This window comes from Pezoporus flaviventris, unplaced genomic scaffold (assembly GCF_033815535.1).
Source record: "Pezoporus flaviventris isolate CSIRO_AGI_PZ_B2104156 unplaced genomic scaffold, CSIRO_AGI_Pfla_v1 ptg000007l, whole genome shotgun sequence".
Classification (NCBI taxonomy): Eukaryota; Metazoa; Chordata; class Aves; order Psittaciformes; family Psittacidae; genus Pezoporus; species Pezoporus flaviventris.
In genome coordinates, this window is record NW_026892555.1 from 62,089,085 (window position 1) to 62,104,081 (window position 14,997).

At 39.0% G+C, this 14,997-nt stretch overlaps 1 protein-coding gene across 3 annotated transcripts in view; it reads right to left on the reverse strand.

Moving 5' to 3' along the window:
• TEX10 (testis expressed 10) overlaps window positions 1-14,997 on the reverse strand; it is a 49,767-nt gene that overhangs the window by 14,211 nt on the left and 20,559 nt on the right. For 2 of the 3 annotated variants that reach the window (XM_061448971.1, XM_061448972.1), the window contains exons 9-12: window positions 14,572-14,747; window positions 13,625-13,802; window positions 1,596-1,684; window positions 276-409 (exon numbers count right to left, since the gene is read on the reverse strand). In XM_061448971.1, the coding sequence (XP_061304955.1) occupies window positions 276-409; window positions 1,596-1,684; window positions 13,625-13,802; window positions 14,572-14,747 (577 nt within the window). The remainder of the gene's footprint in view (window positions 1-275; window positions 410-1,595; window positions 1,685-13,624; window positions 13,803-14,571; window positions 14,748-14,997) is intronic. The other variant, XM_061448973.1, reaches the window with a different exon arrangement.

Below are 14,997 nucleotides of genomic sequence, written 5' to 3' on the forward strand. Positions count from 1 at the left end.
TTAATCTTATTAGTATTTCAGAATTTTCCACCAAAACTTTTACCCATTTTTCCATGAGGATTGTTTTTCATACATGTCTGAACACTCCCCTTTAGAAGCAGCTTCCTTCAAATATTATCTGATGGCTGTAGAATAACATTGGCTGTTTGATGGCTATTATATTTTTCATTCTTTTTGCAACTCAGCTCACAGCAAGATTTAGGCATCTGTGGAAAAGGGATGGAGAGCACTCCCAGTTTGTATGCTGTCATTTAGAATTAGTGTTGATGTATTACCTCTGTCACAGCCCAGTGGTGTAAAAACTGGTCCAGGTCAGTTAGGTAAAGACGGACAGGTGAAAGCTGTGACTGGCTAATGTGTGGTTTTCCTCTAATGCCCTGGAGACTAGTCAACTCCTCTCTTGAAAACCCTAGAGAAAAAGAAGCAGTACAACAGTATCACAAAACAAGCCAAGCACTGTTCTACTTCAACAGCATCGCTGACAAACACTGTCTTTTAAATTATGTCTATACAACACTTTTTCATGAAAAAAGTTTTGCTTGGTATTTTAAATTAAGTATATCAAGATACAAAGTCTAGCTTCTGAAAGAACACAAGTATTCGAAAAAAATCAGTGGCATAATGTTGTATAAAAACTGTAAGAGGCTAATTTTATGTTATTTTCAATGTATGCATCTTTAATACATACATTCATACATATATATATGCAAGACAGTATAACACAAGACAGTTCACCACATCCTCACAATAACTCAGTAACCTTCTAACATAACCACAGGGTTACAAAAAACCCACTTAGTTTGGCTAATTATTTCTAGACAGGTATTGAATGCCGTAGTAAAACAGGACTACTGCTCCAAAACAGACACTTTGGGTTTGCTTTCATTTTCTCAGTTACCACTAAAGCACTCTCTTCACTGCTTTTAGGAAAAAAAGCTTTAATTTTTGAAAGCAAAGTAGCTGAACATCATGAGTGACTGGGGTGATGAAGAAAAGACACTTGCTTTTTTCCACAGGAGAAACTGCTGGAAGATATTTCTCAGCAATATTATGTCATTTTAACCACTGTAATTTCCCAAAGTTGCATCACCACAGAGTACAACTACTTTTATATCTGAGTCAGAATATAGTAGCAGAAGTAATTCTGCTCACATGCTGGCCTTGGGCAGCTCACTTCAACGTATTACTTTATTCCGATGGAATGTTTTTAATAGCGTGAGCATATCCACAGGAAGTCCCAGAGGCACTCTTTTGTATTGTTACGAGTCAATAAAAGGCGTTTACCTAAAGCTAGAGAAAAAATTCTTGTGTCAAATGCTGAATTTAGGTTTTCCTTATACTCGCAATGGAAAGCTGCTGGAATGAAGAAAAAAAGTATGCAAATATTCAGCCCAAATGGCAAAGTGTAAAAATAGGGTGCCAAAAATCAGACCAAGAGAAAAAAAAGGATATCTCACATCAAAAATACATAGCAAGATTAGAATTACTTTCAAGAAGTACTTACTACACCATTTATTTTACATTAAATCCAGTAATTCACTATCAAAACAGATTTCAGTTTGTTAATTCTGAATTATGACATTCACATGGATTACCTATAAGGGTTGAAAACAAGAAGCTGAAATAGTCCACATCATTCACTGAATTATCCTGCACTTGGCACTTCCAGCCTGCAAAGGATGATCTACACAAAACCAATAGCAGATAGTTTATTAAAAACCATATAATTAAGAATTCACAACCTAGCTGCACAATACAATCAATTAGCATGACTAAACTGTTAATTTCAGCATTGCTGTTTCTAACTGCTGCTCCTAGAACAGCATTTTAAATAGCTTCAAACCCAGAACTTGCTCTTTTCAAGACAAGTGATAACTGAACTTTGTAACCCTACATGGGCTTAGGTTGTTAAGTTGATTAAATTAGTGAGATACCGACTTTTCAGAAACACTAGTATAACCTTTAATATAGTGACAACAGCCAATACACCGTAAATTACATTAGTTTCATTTTCCTTATCTGGTGGAAGTCATTACATTACAAAGCTGGGCTGTATTTTTCATTATGTCCACTACTTTTAATACAGCTCTTTACATGAACAAGAGATCCCATTTAAAAACAGTCTCAGCATTTATTTCAGAGTAGCTAAAGCTGTTAAACACAGAACTAAATTAAAAACTTGCTTTGAGATTTGTAACACAAAAAGGAGCAATATGCAAAGACAAGAGCAAACCACCCATTACCAAAGCTGCCTGACACTTCCCTTGCTAGGAGCAAGCTGTAAGAAATGGAGCATTCTGTTTCTCAAATTAGAAGCAGTGGGAACTAGAAGCAAATAGACACTGCTGACCACCTAACAGCAGTGTCTTGCCTGTGTATTGGTGTAGAACCAGGAGAAAGCCAGGAGCTGGGAACAAGTACACCTCACACATACTTCCCTCAAAAGGCTGCAGTTCAGAACTACATCCCATTACGCAAAATGCATAATATTCACGTTTACTTACATGCTGCCCTTGGCACTTGCCCTGCAGACTATGGATCTTTGGTGTAAGAGTGCTGCTGTCTGCTCTTACAATCTTGCAAAACTTCAGAGCTTATGAATGCAATTTTCCAAGCCAGCTATCTGCCTCAGATCAGTTTTTCCCCAATTCCTCTCCACCAACAGCCAAAACGGCTTAGCTCATGGGTAACAAAATTCTGGAAAGCTTGTTTTGCAGAAAATTTTTTACAGCTCCGTATTTTGGGAGCAAAAAAATAAAATAAAAAAAAATCAAATTTGGAATACCTTGTGTCAGGCACATAAATTTTGCCACCCCATGAAAATCCATCCACAATATTTCAGCATCCACAATAATGACAGCTAGAGTATGCACATGTCTGGAGCTACTCGAAAGAAAAAAGAAAAAGTATTTCAGAATTCCTTTAAATTAAAGGAATAAAAAAATAAAAAATAAAAAATCAGGACTTAATCAGACTATCATGTGGAATAATTAATTCCAAGGGGGAGAGGGGAAGAACAAAGGAGGGCTTTATTAAATAAAGCTCCCACTTCACACTGTATCTTTAATGGCAAATCCTTATTTCCAGGCAGATTTCAGATGACCCAGCGACTTTGCAGTGCAGGCAGCTCTGCACAGTCCCTTCCAGTTTCCAGGAGTCCTTCAGTCCTCCTCGAGGCCGGCCTCACTGCTTCCTTTTCTTAATCTGTATTTTTTCTCCGTTCATAAGGCTGCCACTTGGCTACTGACATTGAGTTTTCCAGAAACTAATCCCTTGGCCATGGACATTAGTCTTCTTCCAGGAGAAGGGAGACTTTCTTCTCTCCTTCTAAGGAGGTTGAAGTCTGATTCATTACAGCATCAAAGAGATCTCATACATAACTAAATCAGCAAGAGGTCTTGCAACCTATTTCCCCACATAAGGTGAGTCTTCACAAAAGAATCACATCCATATACCTCGGGCAGGAAGACACGTAACACGGAAACAACTTGCAACAAGCCCAAGCTCAAGGAGTAGGGACTTGCAAGACAAAGCTTGCCAGAATCTGATTTAAAATAGTAAGATATAAAAATATTTTCCATGCAACAGTTGGCACACATGTCAAATTCCTAATAGGACCAGTGGATCCAAGAACTTAACATGAACTCAGGAAGACCAAGACCAATGTCCTTCTAATATTACAAATACAAGCAGAACAGTTTTACAGCACAGAAGTTTGTTTAAATACCAGTCTAATGAGTTATCAATGCCTCACTTACCTGAGAATACAAACGCCTGTAAGCTGTAAAGCTGCTCAATTTTGAGGTTCACGTTAAAGGAAATCAGACATAAAAAACACAAAGCAAAAGCTTAATTCTAGAACAGATCCTAAGGTACTACAAATTCATTCTAAATTATTTCAGAATTTTTACTTACTATATTAAGACTACCGTGGATGATTAAGAACCATGTGCACTTTAAAAATATGTTTTCAAGATACTTGTAAATTACATGTTAGACATTTAACTAAAAAGTATCTGATTTACAGGTGGAGGAGAGGTGATAAGTATATTATAACCTCCCTTTTTTGAGTAAATTTTTACTGACAAAGGGAACCTGTTATCAAATTGCATGTGAGCGAGACCTCTCCAGTCAGCTAGTCCAAACCCACATTAACTATGATGAATTACATGTTGTCATTTCCATAAGGTTACCTGCTCTCCATGAAAGCCTCTCTACTGAGGTACTTCAGAACTGCACCTTTAGGTAACCTGCTCTGCACGCCAAATGGCATTGAAAGAAAAGCTGAATCTAATTAACTTAAAAATCACTGCTTCTCTTGCCATTAGCATAGCAAATATTTCTCAGTCACCGCAACTGGCAATGCGTTCCTTTTGTCACTTGCTGCTAACTTTTAACTCCAGCCAGACCTCACCGCTTTTGTTCACACTGTTGTTGTTTCCAGGTTGGGCTATATCACACAGTTGCAAAACAAAACAACAGCAGTTCGCACAAGTGGTTATTTCTCAGCCACAGACTATTATCTTTGTGCGTTCTGACCTAAACTAGCTACCAACTGATTTCCGGTTCGGGTTTAGAGTGCTGGTTTTGACCTACATAGCCATAAGGTGTCTCTGGGTAATTTAAGGGTCTCTGGTAGAAGAACTCCGACTTACCTTGCTGGGAATAATTTCAGAAACTATCCTTCAACCTTCCTCCTGTAAAACACACTGCTCACGCTCCACCTCAGAGAGCAACACACCTACTGAGCACTGCAAATTCGTTGGAATTTGGGTTGCAGTTTTGAGTTTGTTGTTACCAAATTTTAAAAAGCATAAGGAACCTCAGCTCCCCACAAACACACGAGTTCTGCTTTTAAGTATTTTCAAAACAGAAGAAGAAAAAGCAAATGCAAGATTCACAGTTCTTCTGAGGCACTGATACTATTACCCTTGCGTTCATAAATGCAAAGGTTACAGAACTCAAGAAGTGTAAGATCAAGGGTCTGGGGTTTCTGTTTAAGGAAACTAAAATCCAATTCTTTCACCTTCCACGAAAGTGCTTCCACCACCATAACAGATAATATTCTAGCACAGGATGTTCCTAAAGCTTTACAGGATTATATTAACCTTTGCAAGGGAACAGCCCGAGAAATCGAACTTAAGACTGTGGCAAGTGACCCTAATTTTAAATTTATTTTATCAACCATGGATCAGATTTAAACCAAGGCCTCCCACAATTGTTTCTTTAACGCAAGGTTAAAAAAAAAAAAAATCATTCTAAAAGGAGTTTCCCCTCTGTCTGTTCCACTGATACTTCTGTTCCACACAGAGCAGGTAAATATTCATAAGCACAACCACCAGCTGATTCACCCATTTCCTGAAAAACCCCCTAACTGCATTCCAGGCCTCAACTCCGTGAGAATTTAACACAATGAATATAATTTATTTATATCTTATTAAATTAAGTACACCTCCTCAGAATAGTACAGTGACCAAGTCACTCTGTTAGGAAATAAGAAATCAACCTCCCCTTCAGATGAAGGCAGCGTACAGAGACTTTCCACATTCTCAGCAAGTGCTTTAACTACTAAGATACTACTAACAAATTGTTTTCCAAAGACAGCAGGAGCAGAAAGCTTTCCCGGACCCTGCACACCCAGCAGTGGCAAATGTGATGATGTATTCTGGGGGAGGGGGCTGGTTTTTGCTTTTAAAGCTCCACAAAACTAAAGTCTGTTACTCTAATGCCCGCACTAGGCAAATTATTACACACTGTAACAATACATGAAACTAGCTGACACAGGAGTAGTACCTTACATCAAGAGATAACTGGTTTAAAGGCAGGATAGGGCAGGTAGAACTAACTCATACAGTGGAAGGCAGACGTCACTGGAGATTCACAAGATCTGTGCTGGCACTGTACAGCCTATTCAGGAACAACCCAGAAAGAGAGATGACAAAGTCCACTAGCAACATCCACAATATTCAGTAAACCAAAGTAGTTCGTATAGCAGCATGCAGCTAATCGAGTCAATTCTGTCCTTTCTTTTTCCTTGCCAAAGCTACAGTCGGAAGATTACAAACCACCACCTTCCAAGATGCACATTCTGTTGTTCTGCAGCTCATCAGGATACACCTGAGCAACTCTTTCTGCCTATCCAGGAGATCAGTTAAGGCCTGGGAAATATAAGCAGCAGAGTGGTAGTTCTACAGTAGCTAGAATAACTACACTGCAAACAAGGATCATAATGAAGTTGTTTCCACCACACGAAGCAGGGATCAGTTTTTCTACACAGTCTAGGACCACCAATATGTAGGACAATACCCTATGAACTCCTGTATGAACAGGAGCGAGGAGAAAGATTTATACCACAAGTGTTTACTTGTGAATCTACCCCTGTCATCAATCAGCCACTGTGCTGAACAAAAGTCTTTCCTGATACATTCCCATGTTCTGATTCTCAGGAACTGTGTGTGTACATACAATTACATTAAAAGGAGCAAAACCTCATGCAAGTACTATACTAGTACTGTCACACCTTTATAGAAGAAAAATAGAAAACATTTTCCCCCAGGGTAAGCATGTACTTGCACTATTGTAAAATACATTCTTTAAAAACGCTAAAAAGCCCTGTGCCAGTATTTATCTCAGCTTTGGCATAGTTTATTCTTGTTTAGCTTTAATGAAAAATAATTTCTGTCAAACTGAAATGCAACTGCTTGCAACTGCAATAAAGTATAAAGTCAGCCTTCTGCATTAACTTAATCAAATCAGTTTGTGTTACACTGTTAACAAGGATCACCACTCTCAGTTTTCATACTAGCTCTTGAAGAGACAGGAAACCAATACTGTCACAAACTGATGCTGAAATCGCTTAAAAAAAAATAATTTGAATAATTCTCTAGCCCTGTACCCACCTCATCATTCACACCAACTTAGCTCCACGTAGCACAGGTCCTGAACCTAAACTCCGAGAGCACGTGAGGAGTTTTTATCTTCCTTTTCCTTTAAAAGGTTACCATATGTAGGCAATGGTTTGTTAGTGTGAGGGGTTTCTTGTTTTAACTTTCATTATCTCTTTTGAAGGATCAAATGTTTCCATTTGAAATACAAAAAATACAACAAACATCTGCAAGGAATTACCAGGGATTTGGGGAAAAAATACGAGCCCTATTTTAAGAAAACAACAATTTGAGCTATGTGTTGTTAAAGTAAGCCCGTCAGCTACTCATTTGCTCCATGGCTGCAAAGGTTGTCTGAAGAAAAGAACTGCTTACACATTATAAAGGAGAGAACAAATCGGAAGAAACATTCACTAATGAGCAAAAGACTTTTACTGACTGGTGCAATTGTAAGTGCAGCAACATAATTCTTTTCCCCTGGGTTAGGAATATCAAACCACAAACCACCACCTGGGGACAGACTTAAAGGGCTGTGTCCTTAAACACAAGCTTAGCCTTCTCCCAAGTCCTAGACCTTTACATAACAGTGAGAAAGGAAAAGGAAATTTGCTGGCCAGATGCAGACAAAGGAATGCACTATAACCCATCCCACGATCCAATTCTTAAGAACTATGGATCCCTTCTGACCTTGCAGCAAGGAAAAAAAATTAATCTTTTGCCCTTCATCATCAGGAGCACCCAGTCAGGGGAATGCCGGCATTTTGGAAGCACACTCTTCTCTTTAGATTATATCCAGTAGTGCCTTAAGCATTTTTGTTACTTTTTTAATGCTTTCCTCTTCCCTTTTTGTTTCTAAATTGAGGGGGTGTGAAAATACAACCAGGAAAAGCACTTCATGGTGAATACAGACCTTACTATTCTTGAATTTTCCTCAGCAACCCATTTATAATTACTATACCTTACTATATATGTATGTCTTTCACAGAATCATAGAATAGTTAGGGTTGGAAAGGACCTTAAAATCATCTACTTCCAATGTGGCAGGGGCACCTCACACTAAACCATATCACCCAAGGTTCTGTCCCACCTGGCCTTGAACACCCCCAGGGATGGAGCATTCACAACTTCCCTGGGAAACCCATTCCAGTGCCTCACCACCCTCACAGTAAAGAACTTCTTCCTTATGTCCAATCTAAACTTCCCCTGTTTAAGTTTTAACCCATTACTTCTTGTCCTATCACTACACTCCCTAACAAAGAGTCCCTCTCCAGCATCCCTATAGGCCTCCTTCAGATACTGGAAGGCTGCTGTGAGGTCAATAACAGGTTAACATATCCTCTGCAGGTTTTGTCTATCTTGAAATTCTTTTTGGGAATATGATGTTTTTCTTTTTCTTGCCTATAACACATTCAGAAAGTCTTCAATGAAGTAGTACATAGGCTTTTCGTTACATACATTTTGCTTTCTCACTGTGCCTCCTCAAGCTATACAGTCAAAGACTGCGGATCACAACTGGGATGAATAAATAAAAGTAGTATTTACTTATAAAGGAAATAGCTATGGAAAATTTTAAACTTTATTATGACCCTGAAACACCTCTGAGCAGTATATTTAGAGTCACAGAATTTTACACCTTATACCAAACGGACATTAATTGTCTGTTCCAGCTCTTCCTAAGCACTGCATTCTCAAGGACAGCAGGAACAAACAAGCATGCCTGGCTGCATGATCAGACATCAGCCGAGTTCCCCTATTATTGTCTGGAAAGTCCCTATCTCTTAAGAGTCCATTTACAGTTATGACAAGCAGAATGCAAGCTACCCCAAGAGCTCTCAAACCTGTGAAGCCTTGGAACTCCCACACAATTTATGTCTTGCTGTGAGAGAGCACTCAGCTTTCATTTATATGGTCCTCACCCTTCTCCGTTTCTACAACAACAGCAACAACAACTCTTTGCAAGACTCCAGCAGGGAAAGTGCCCCACAAGAGTAAGAAATGGCTGTTTGAAGCCATTGGAGAGCTCATTTATGGAGACCCTACTTCAAGAGAGAAATGCCATAAATTAACTCCCATTGTTTTTTATCTAGGCAGCGAAATATTATCTGTCCACTTTTCTATTACAATGAAGTAATTTCCAGCCACACTGTTCCAATGGATAAAAAGGTCTAAAATCGCAACTGTTGTGCATGAATAAGGCACATAAATTGAATTTAAGTAATTATGCTGAAAAAGAGCACACAAGCAAATTGCATTTATGCAAGCACACTGAATAGGTTTTCCTTATTTGTACCTCAAGACGTATTATGAGAACTTCACCCATAAAGTCACCAATCTAACTTCCCAGTTTATATATTTGATCACAATTCTCAATCTGCATTTCTTAATCCATATTTGATAGAAGAGAATACATCACAGGATGTACTCAGATTATATATTAATCATCTGATGCACCCTACTTTATGCAAAAGGGAAGGAAAAACCCCAAAACTGCATTTGCAAGAAAACCCACCATTCAATCACCTCAAAGTCATTAAGAAGTAGCAACCAAAACTACTGAGCATGACAAGTGATGCTCCTCTGCAACTGTTACAGTACAAATTTTGTCACGTAAGCACCAGATTTCCCTTTTGTAAGGTAAAAAAGACAACCTACCACATACAAAAAAGGTGAGTTCACAACATTTAATACATTTCCATATTTGACAAAAAGATTTGCCTCAAAGCCAGTCTTCCAAAGGGTACTCAAAAGAAAAAAATATAAGCATATGCCTTGCTAGTTCTTTAGAACCCATTCTGAAGTAGCCTTGTGCCCTAAAAGTACAGAAACCAGGGTGTAGAGGGATTATACTCTCTATACCAGGCATTAGAGGAGAACAGCAGGGAACTTAGGTCAGGACAACAACTTGTGTCCCTCAGTTTCACCTGAAACTCACTAGCTGTAGATGTCCCAGCTACCCAAACAGCAACATCTGTTCACTGGCACAGAGATCAATTATTGTAAATCTGGCCATGTTCATACCAGCATCCAAAATGGGGTACCTGCATTCCAGCTTTCTTTTCAGAACAGCCCTTGGCCTGTGCTAATTGGTAAAGCTTTAGTGAGTATAGACCAAACCATGGTGGGAACCACCCTAATAATTTAACAGCCTCTCTCAGGCTCAGAAGCCTTCCCTTTATACATCTGAAAATAGTGTCAACATCATCTTCATTCTCAGCATAGAGTCCACCATGGCTCACTTAATGGGCTCCTGCAGACCACATGGCTATTCACATGATCATTGCAAAGATAAGAAGTAGAAACCATTGAATGTCTTCAAAATTCATTTCTAATCTACAAAAAATTCTGAAAGTTAACATGCAAAAATTACAATTTAATGTTACCACCTGATATCATCGCAGGGCTGTGGTTTAAGCCATCTGGATACATTTACTATCTACTTCCACAGTTTACACACACACAAAAAGCTACGAGTTCATTGAGGTTATAATGATTGCTCCTGGAATTGAAACAGTCTTATCATCCATATGCACTCTAATCAAACCCAGCTTAAAGTAGCTTCTCCCTGGCATATATGGGTATGTACGTGCATTCTCAAATGCATGTAAAAACGTACATGCTCCGCCAGTCAAGAATAATGCAGAAATAAAGGCTTTTAGAGATACTGAGAACAACTACCGCATACAGCAGTGAGCCTCTGATGCTCCTGACTGAATGCAATCTATTTAAAGCATTACAGATAAGCAGGTGGCATAGAAGAAATTTATGAAAACTCCCTCCATACCAAACAGAACATGAATGTATTGGAAGAAAAACAGTGCCATCTACTGACAACATCGATTTGACTCATAAATGACGTCTCCCCACAGACTGATTTCTATCGGTTTCTCTGTGCAAAACAATCAGCATCTAAAACTAAAGAAAGTGCCCCATGAACCAGACTGTGACACAGAACAAACAAGATGTGAAATTATATACATCTTGTTACAGTACCATTCATTTCAAAACCTTGGACGTTTAACTCAGCATCAGAAGAGTCGTAAATGACTACCAGAAGTTACCTAGTCCCCCTTCTTCCAAGACTTACTTCCATTCTTCCATCTACTTCCATTCTTCCATCTACTTCCATTCATGATATACTTTTGTTCAACCTGGTTTTAGGTACCTCCAGTATATTATACAGTAATATAAGGTATATTACTGCATATATAATATATAGATATTATATTTATATATATTATTATATATAAACATACTTAATATATTTATACCCCCTTCCTACACAGCCTATTGCAGTACATATCTCTGCTTTAGGAAATTTTGCTAGTACGCAAACCAAGCGTTTTCTGACATCAAGGAAAACTGTATTTATAATTCTATATTTATAATCCTGCTAAAACTGCATTCTCCCATTCATTTTCAACAGCCTTTTACACACATGGTTCCCCTTTCTTTCCAGCCTTATTTGCCTTAACAATACCTATTTGTCAATTATCCCCCATTATCACAATTTACTATCATTTTTTTTGTCTGCTCTCCTTTAAACTCAATCCAGTTTGCCCACATCATTATCCACAAAACTGGACACAATAATCCAGCTTGGCTTTTCTGATAAGAGATGCAAAATTAGTTCATGTATCCTGTGTGCAATGACAGGCTATGAAACTCGTAAAGCTGAGCTAAGGTTCATATTTAGAAAACCTACTAATGTCTCCTTAACTGTACAATTTCTTTTCCAAGGAAAAAGATGTATCAGATTCTATTATTCTTGAGAAATTAATCTTTTTACTTATTTCCCTAACTATGCATGCTTAAGTTGCCAAAGCAACTTTTTTCTGGACATCCCCCTCAGCAGCTACTAGCGTTTCTGACTTCATCTCAATTCTCTGATTTTTTAAGCTACCCTAGGGTAAAGGTTTTAGGATTAAAAAAGTCCATGGTCATGCCAATAAGGGGAAAAGAAAAAAATCGTTCACAAAACAAATTTCACCTATGTATTAAGAAACTGAGCCACAGCTAAAAAAAAAAAGTATCATAGATAAGCCATTTAAAACTTCTACAAGTTTAAGTTTGCTATAAAGGTGAAAGTGTTTTTCAGTACTGTTGCATTCACTTTGCCTGTAAAAGACTCATTTTAATCTTGCCAGGGATTTGCAATATTTTCAGATGTGTTTCTAAAGAAGACTGATCAAATTCCTGTGTTTAACACTGATCCCTCTCAATGAGGTGGTACAGTGTTATCAAAGAAAAACAACACCTAATCAAGAGAAACATCCCTTTTCCAAGTTTCACCACAACTTGCAGTCTCCCAGAAAAAAAAAAAGATTGTTAGGGCTTAGCAACACAAGAAACTGCACTAGTATAACTGCATTAGCACTTTTTCTTCATCTAGTTATTTTAGGTTGACTTCCTGGGTAGATAATCCACAATCTTTTAATCCAATTTAGTTTAAAATCTGTTCCAAATGCCATAAATTAAAATACTTTCTTTGCACCTCTGAAAAATAAGAAGTTACTGCTCCTCCTCTGTTGTCAGGATGTAACACACTTTTCTTAGGAACACTGCTCTCCAGCTGCCTCTTGTATCTTCTGCCAGAAAGATCAAATGCCTACAACCCACCTGCAGCTTTCTCACAATCTTTAGAAAACAGTTATGCTATTACTATAAAAACCTCCCACACTGAAAATTTGCTAAGATCTAACAACAAAATAAGTTCCTGTGTGCTTCTTACTGACTTCAGTTCTCACAATGACTGTCTCTGACTTGGGTATAGTTTGCCGCTGAATTTCCAGTATATGGCAGAAAACTTTTCTTTCTTAAAAATAAAATTTGAGATCCACCTTCCCAAACCTAGAATTTTATTTTTATAGTGGCATTGCATTACATATGGGATATTATGAATTTCCGTCACCATCACTTCATATGTTAATCATCTTACTCAGACATTATACAGCCAATATGTCTGTATACATGATATATACAGCAAATACAGGTCTGTATTTGACAGTGCACTGTGTTGTATCATATTTAAATAAAAAAAATCAGTTCCAGAAAACCTTAAAAAAATCAATTTAAGCATAATCCATATAAGATTAACTCCTACTTATTTATCCAAGATTCAACAATATCAAGCAATGGAAAAAATCATGTATACTTCTTCCAGAAGCAGCAAAGCAAAGCACTCTTGTGAAATCACAGCATTTCAGTGAACAGTGACCTCTCTCCCTGAATTCAGATGAAAACTTACTGGCCTTTCAAGCTAGGACAAAACCAACATGAGTGTGAGTAATTCCTAAGAAGACACTTGCCTAGCAACTATGATATGGCTGTTTAAGTGCAGTAATTAGGGTTGGACAAGGGCCTTGCACAACCTGGCTTAGTGGGAGGTGTCCCTGCCCATAGCAGGGGTGTTGGAACTGGATGATCTTAAGGTCCTTTCCAACTCAAACTATTCTGTGATTCTATGAATTAGAAGGAAAGCAAGTTTTAAAAATCTGAAAGCAAGCAGAACATGAGAATACATTTGGGCTGGTTAGTTTCCACTATCAACAGTGTCACATCAAAGTATTTACAAGAAAAAGCTGCAGTCTGGGGCAGCAGAAAACCCACCAGAGATGCCCAGTGGGTAGAGAGTGCTCAACACAATGCAGCCTTCCATTTAACTGATCCGATTTTATTAACGGGACAGGGAGGGGGTACTGGTTGGGTTATTTTGCAGCGCAAACTGCAGCGCGTCGCCGTACCTCATGCGCAGGATCCCGATGAGCGTGGCGGCCAGTTCGGAGGACATCCTGCCCATGATACAGCAGCGGCTGAGGCCGGCGAGCAGGCTGGCGGGCAGGCAGGGCAGGAAGTACACGAGCTGCACCAGCCGCCGCTGCGCCTCGGCCGGCAGCAGCACCAGCGTGCCCTCCAGCGGATCTGCCGGCACACACACAGTCAAAAGCTAAACACAAACTGCTGCCATTCCCAACACTTCCACAGCATCAGCGCCTCACGCAATGCACCACCACCATCCCTCTTCGTTTCTAGCTATTCTTGTTTAGTTAAGAACCTACAGCGCTTGCTGAAGGGAGGAGAATATAACACTGGGGGGGGGAAGGGATGATGAAATGGGATAAAAAAGAAAAACCCAAGGAGAATCAATACTGCCAAAAGCAGCTTTCACAAAACCTGAAGCTTCTTAGTCTATCAGATTGAAGTCCCACTAACCTGAACTGAAGATTTTTTCCAGCATTTACGAAATGACACACATAGTTTTATCCTTTATTAACCTGCATATATATAACCAATTAACAAGGGAGATTTAAGTTGGATATAAGAAAGAAATTCTTCACTATAATGGTGGTGAGGCACTGGCACAGGTTGCCCAGAGAAGCTGTGGCTGCCCCATCCCTGGCAATGTTCAAAGCCAGGTTGGATGGGGCTTGGAGCAACCTGGTCTAGTGGAAGGTGTTCCTGCCCATGGCAGGGGGGTTGGAACTGGATGATCTTAAGGTCCTTTCCAACCCAAAACATTCTGTGATTTAAGATTAACCTTTATTATAAGGGACTGACCCAATCTCCACCCCTGCCCCACATGCACAGACTTTACATTCACCTAGGAGAGAAACACCAGTATTTTCCACCTAGTGCAACTTCCCTGCCAAGCAACAGACAACACTCATCATGCTGCAGCATAAAAGTTTACCATATATTTGAGCAGCAGTGGCTTGTAAACTTTGTAGTAATTCCTTGTTTGAACGAGAAGCAGCAGAATGAATGATATCAATCAGCTGATTCGAAAGCTCAGGGTTTCTCAAGCCAAGCAGAGCGAGTTGCTGAGGTAAGCCAGCCAACCAACGAGACAAAACTTTACTTCGACTTCTAAAAAGAGAAGGAAAATTAGTTGGGGGGTGGGGGTAGTAGGGTGGTGGACACACAAACAAAACAACAAAGCCCCCCGAAACTTACTCCTTCCAGTCTTGACTAACTTGGCTTTAGTATCAGATACAATTCAATTACAATAAATTGCAATACTCTGATTTGCCAAGAGTATTTCACCGGAAAATCTGAGCACACTGGTGTGCTACGACTTCTACATCAGAAATATTTATTTGATCCATAGGTTTTCGCA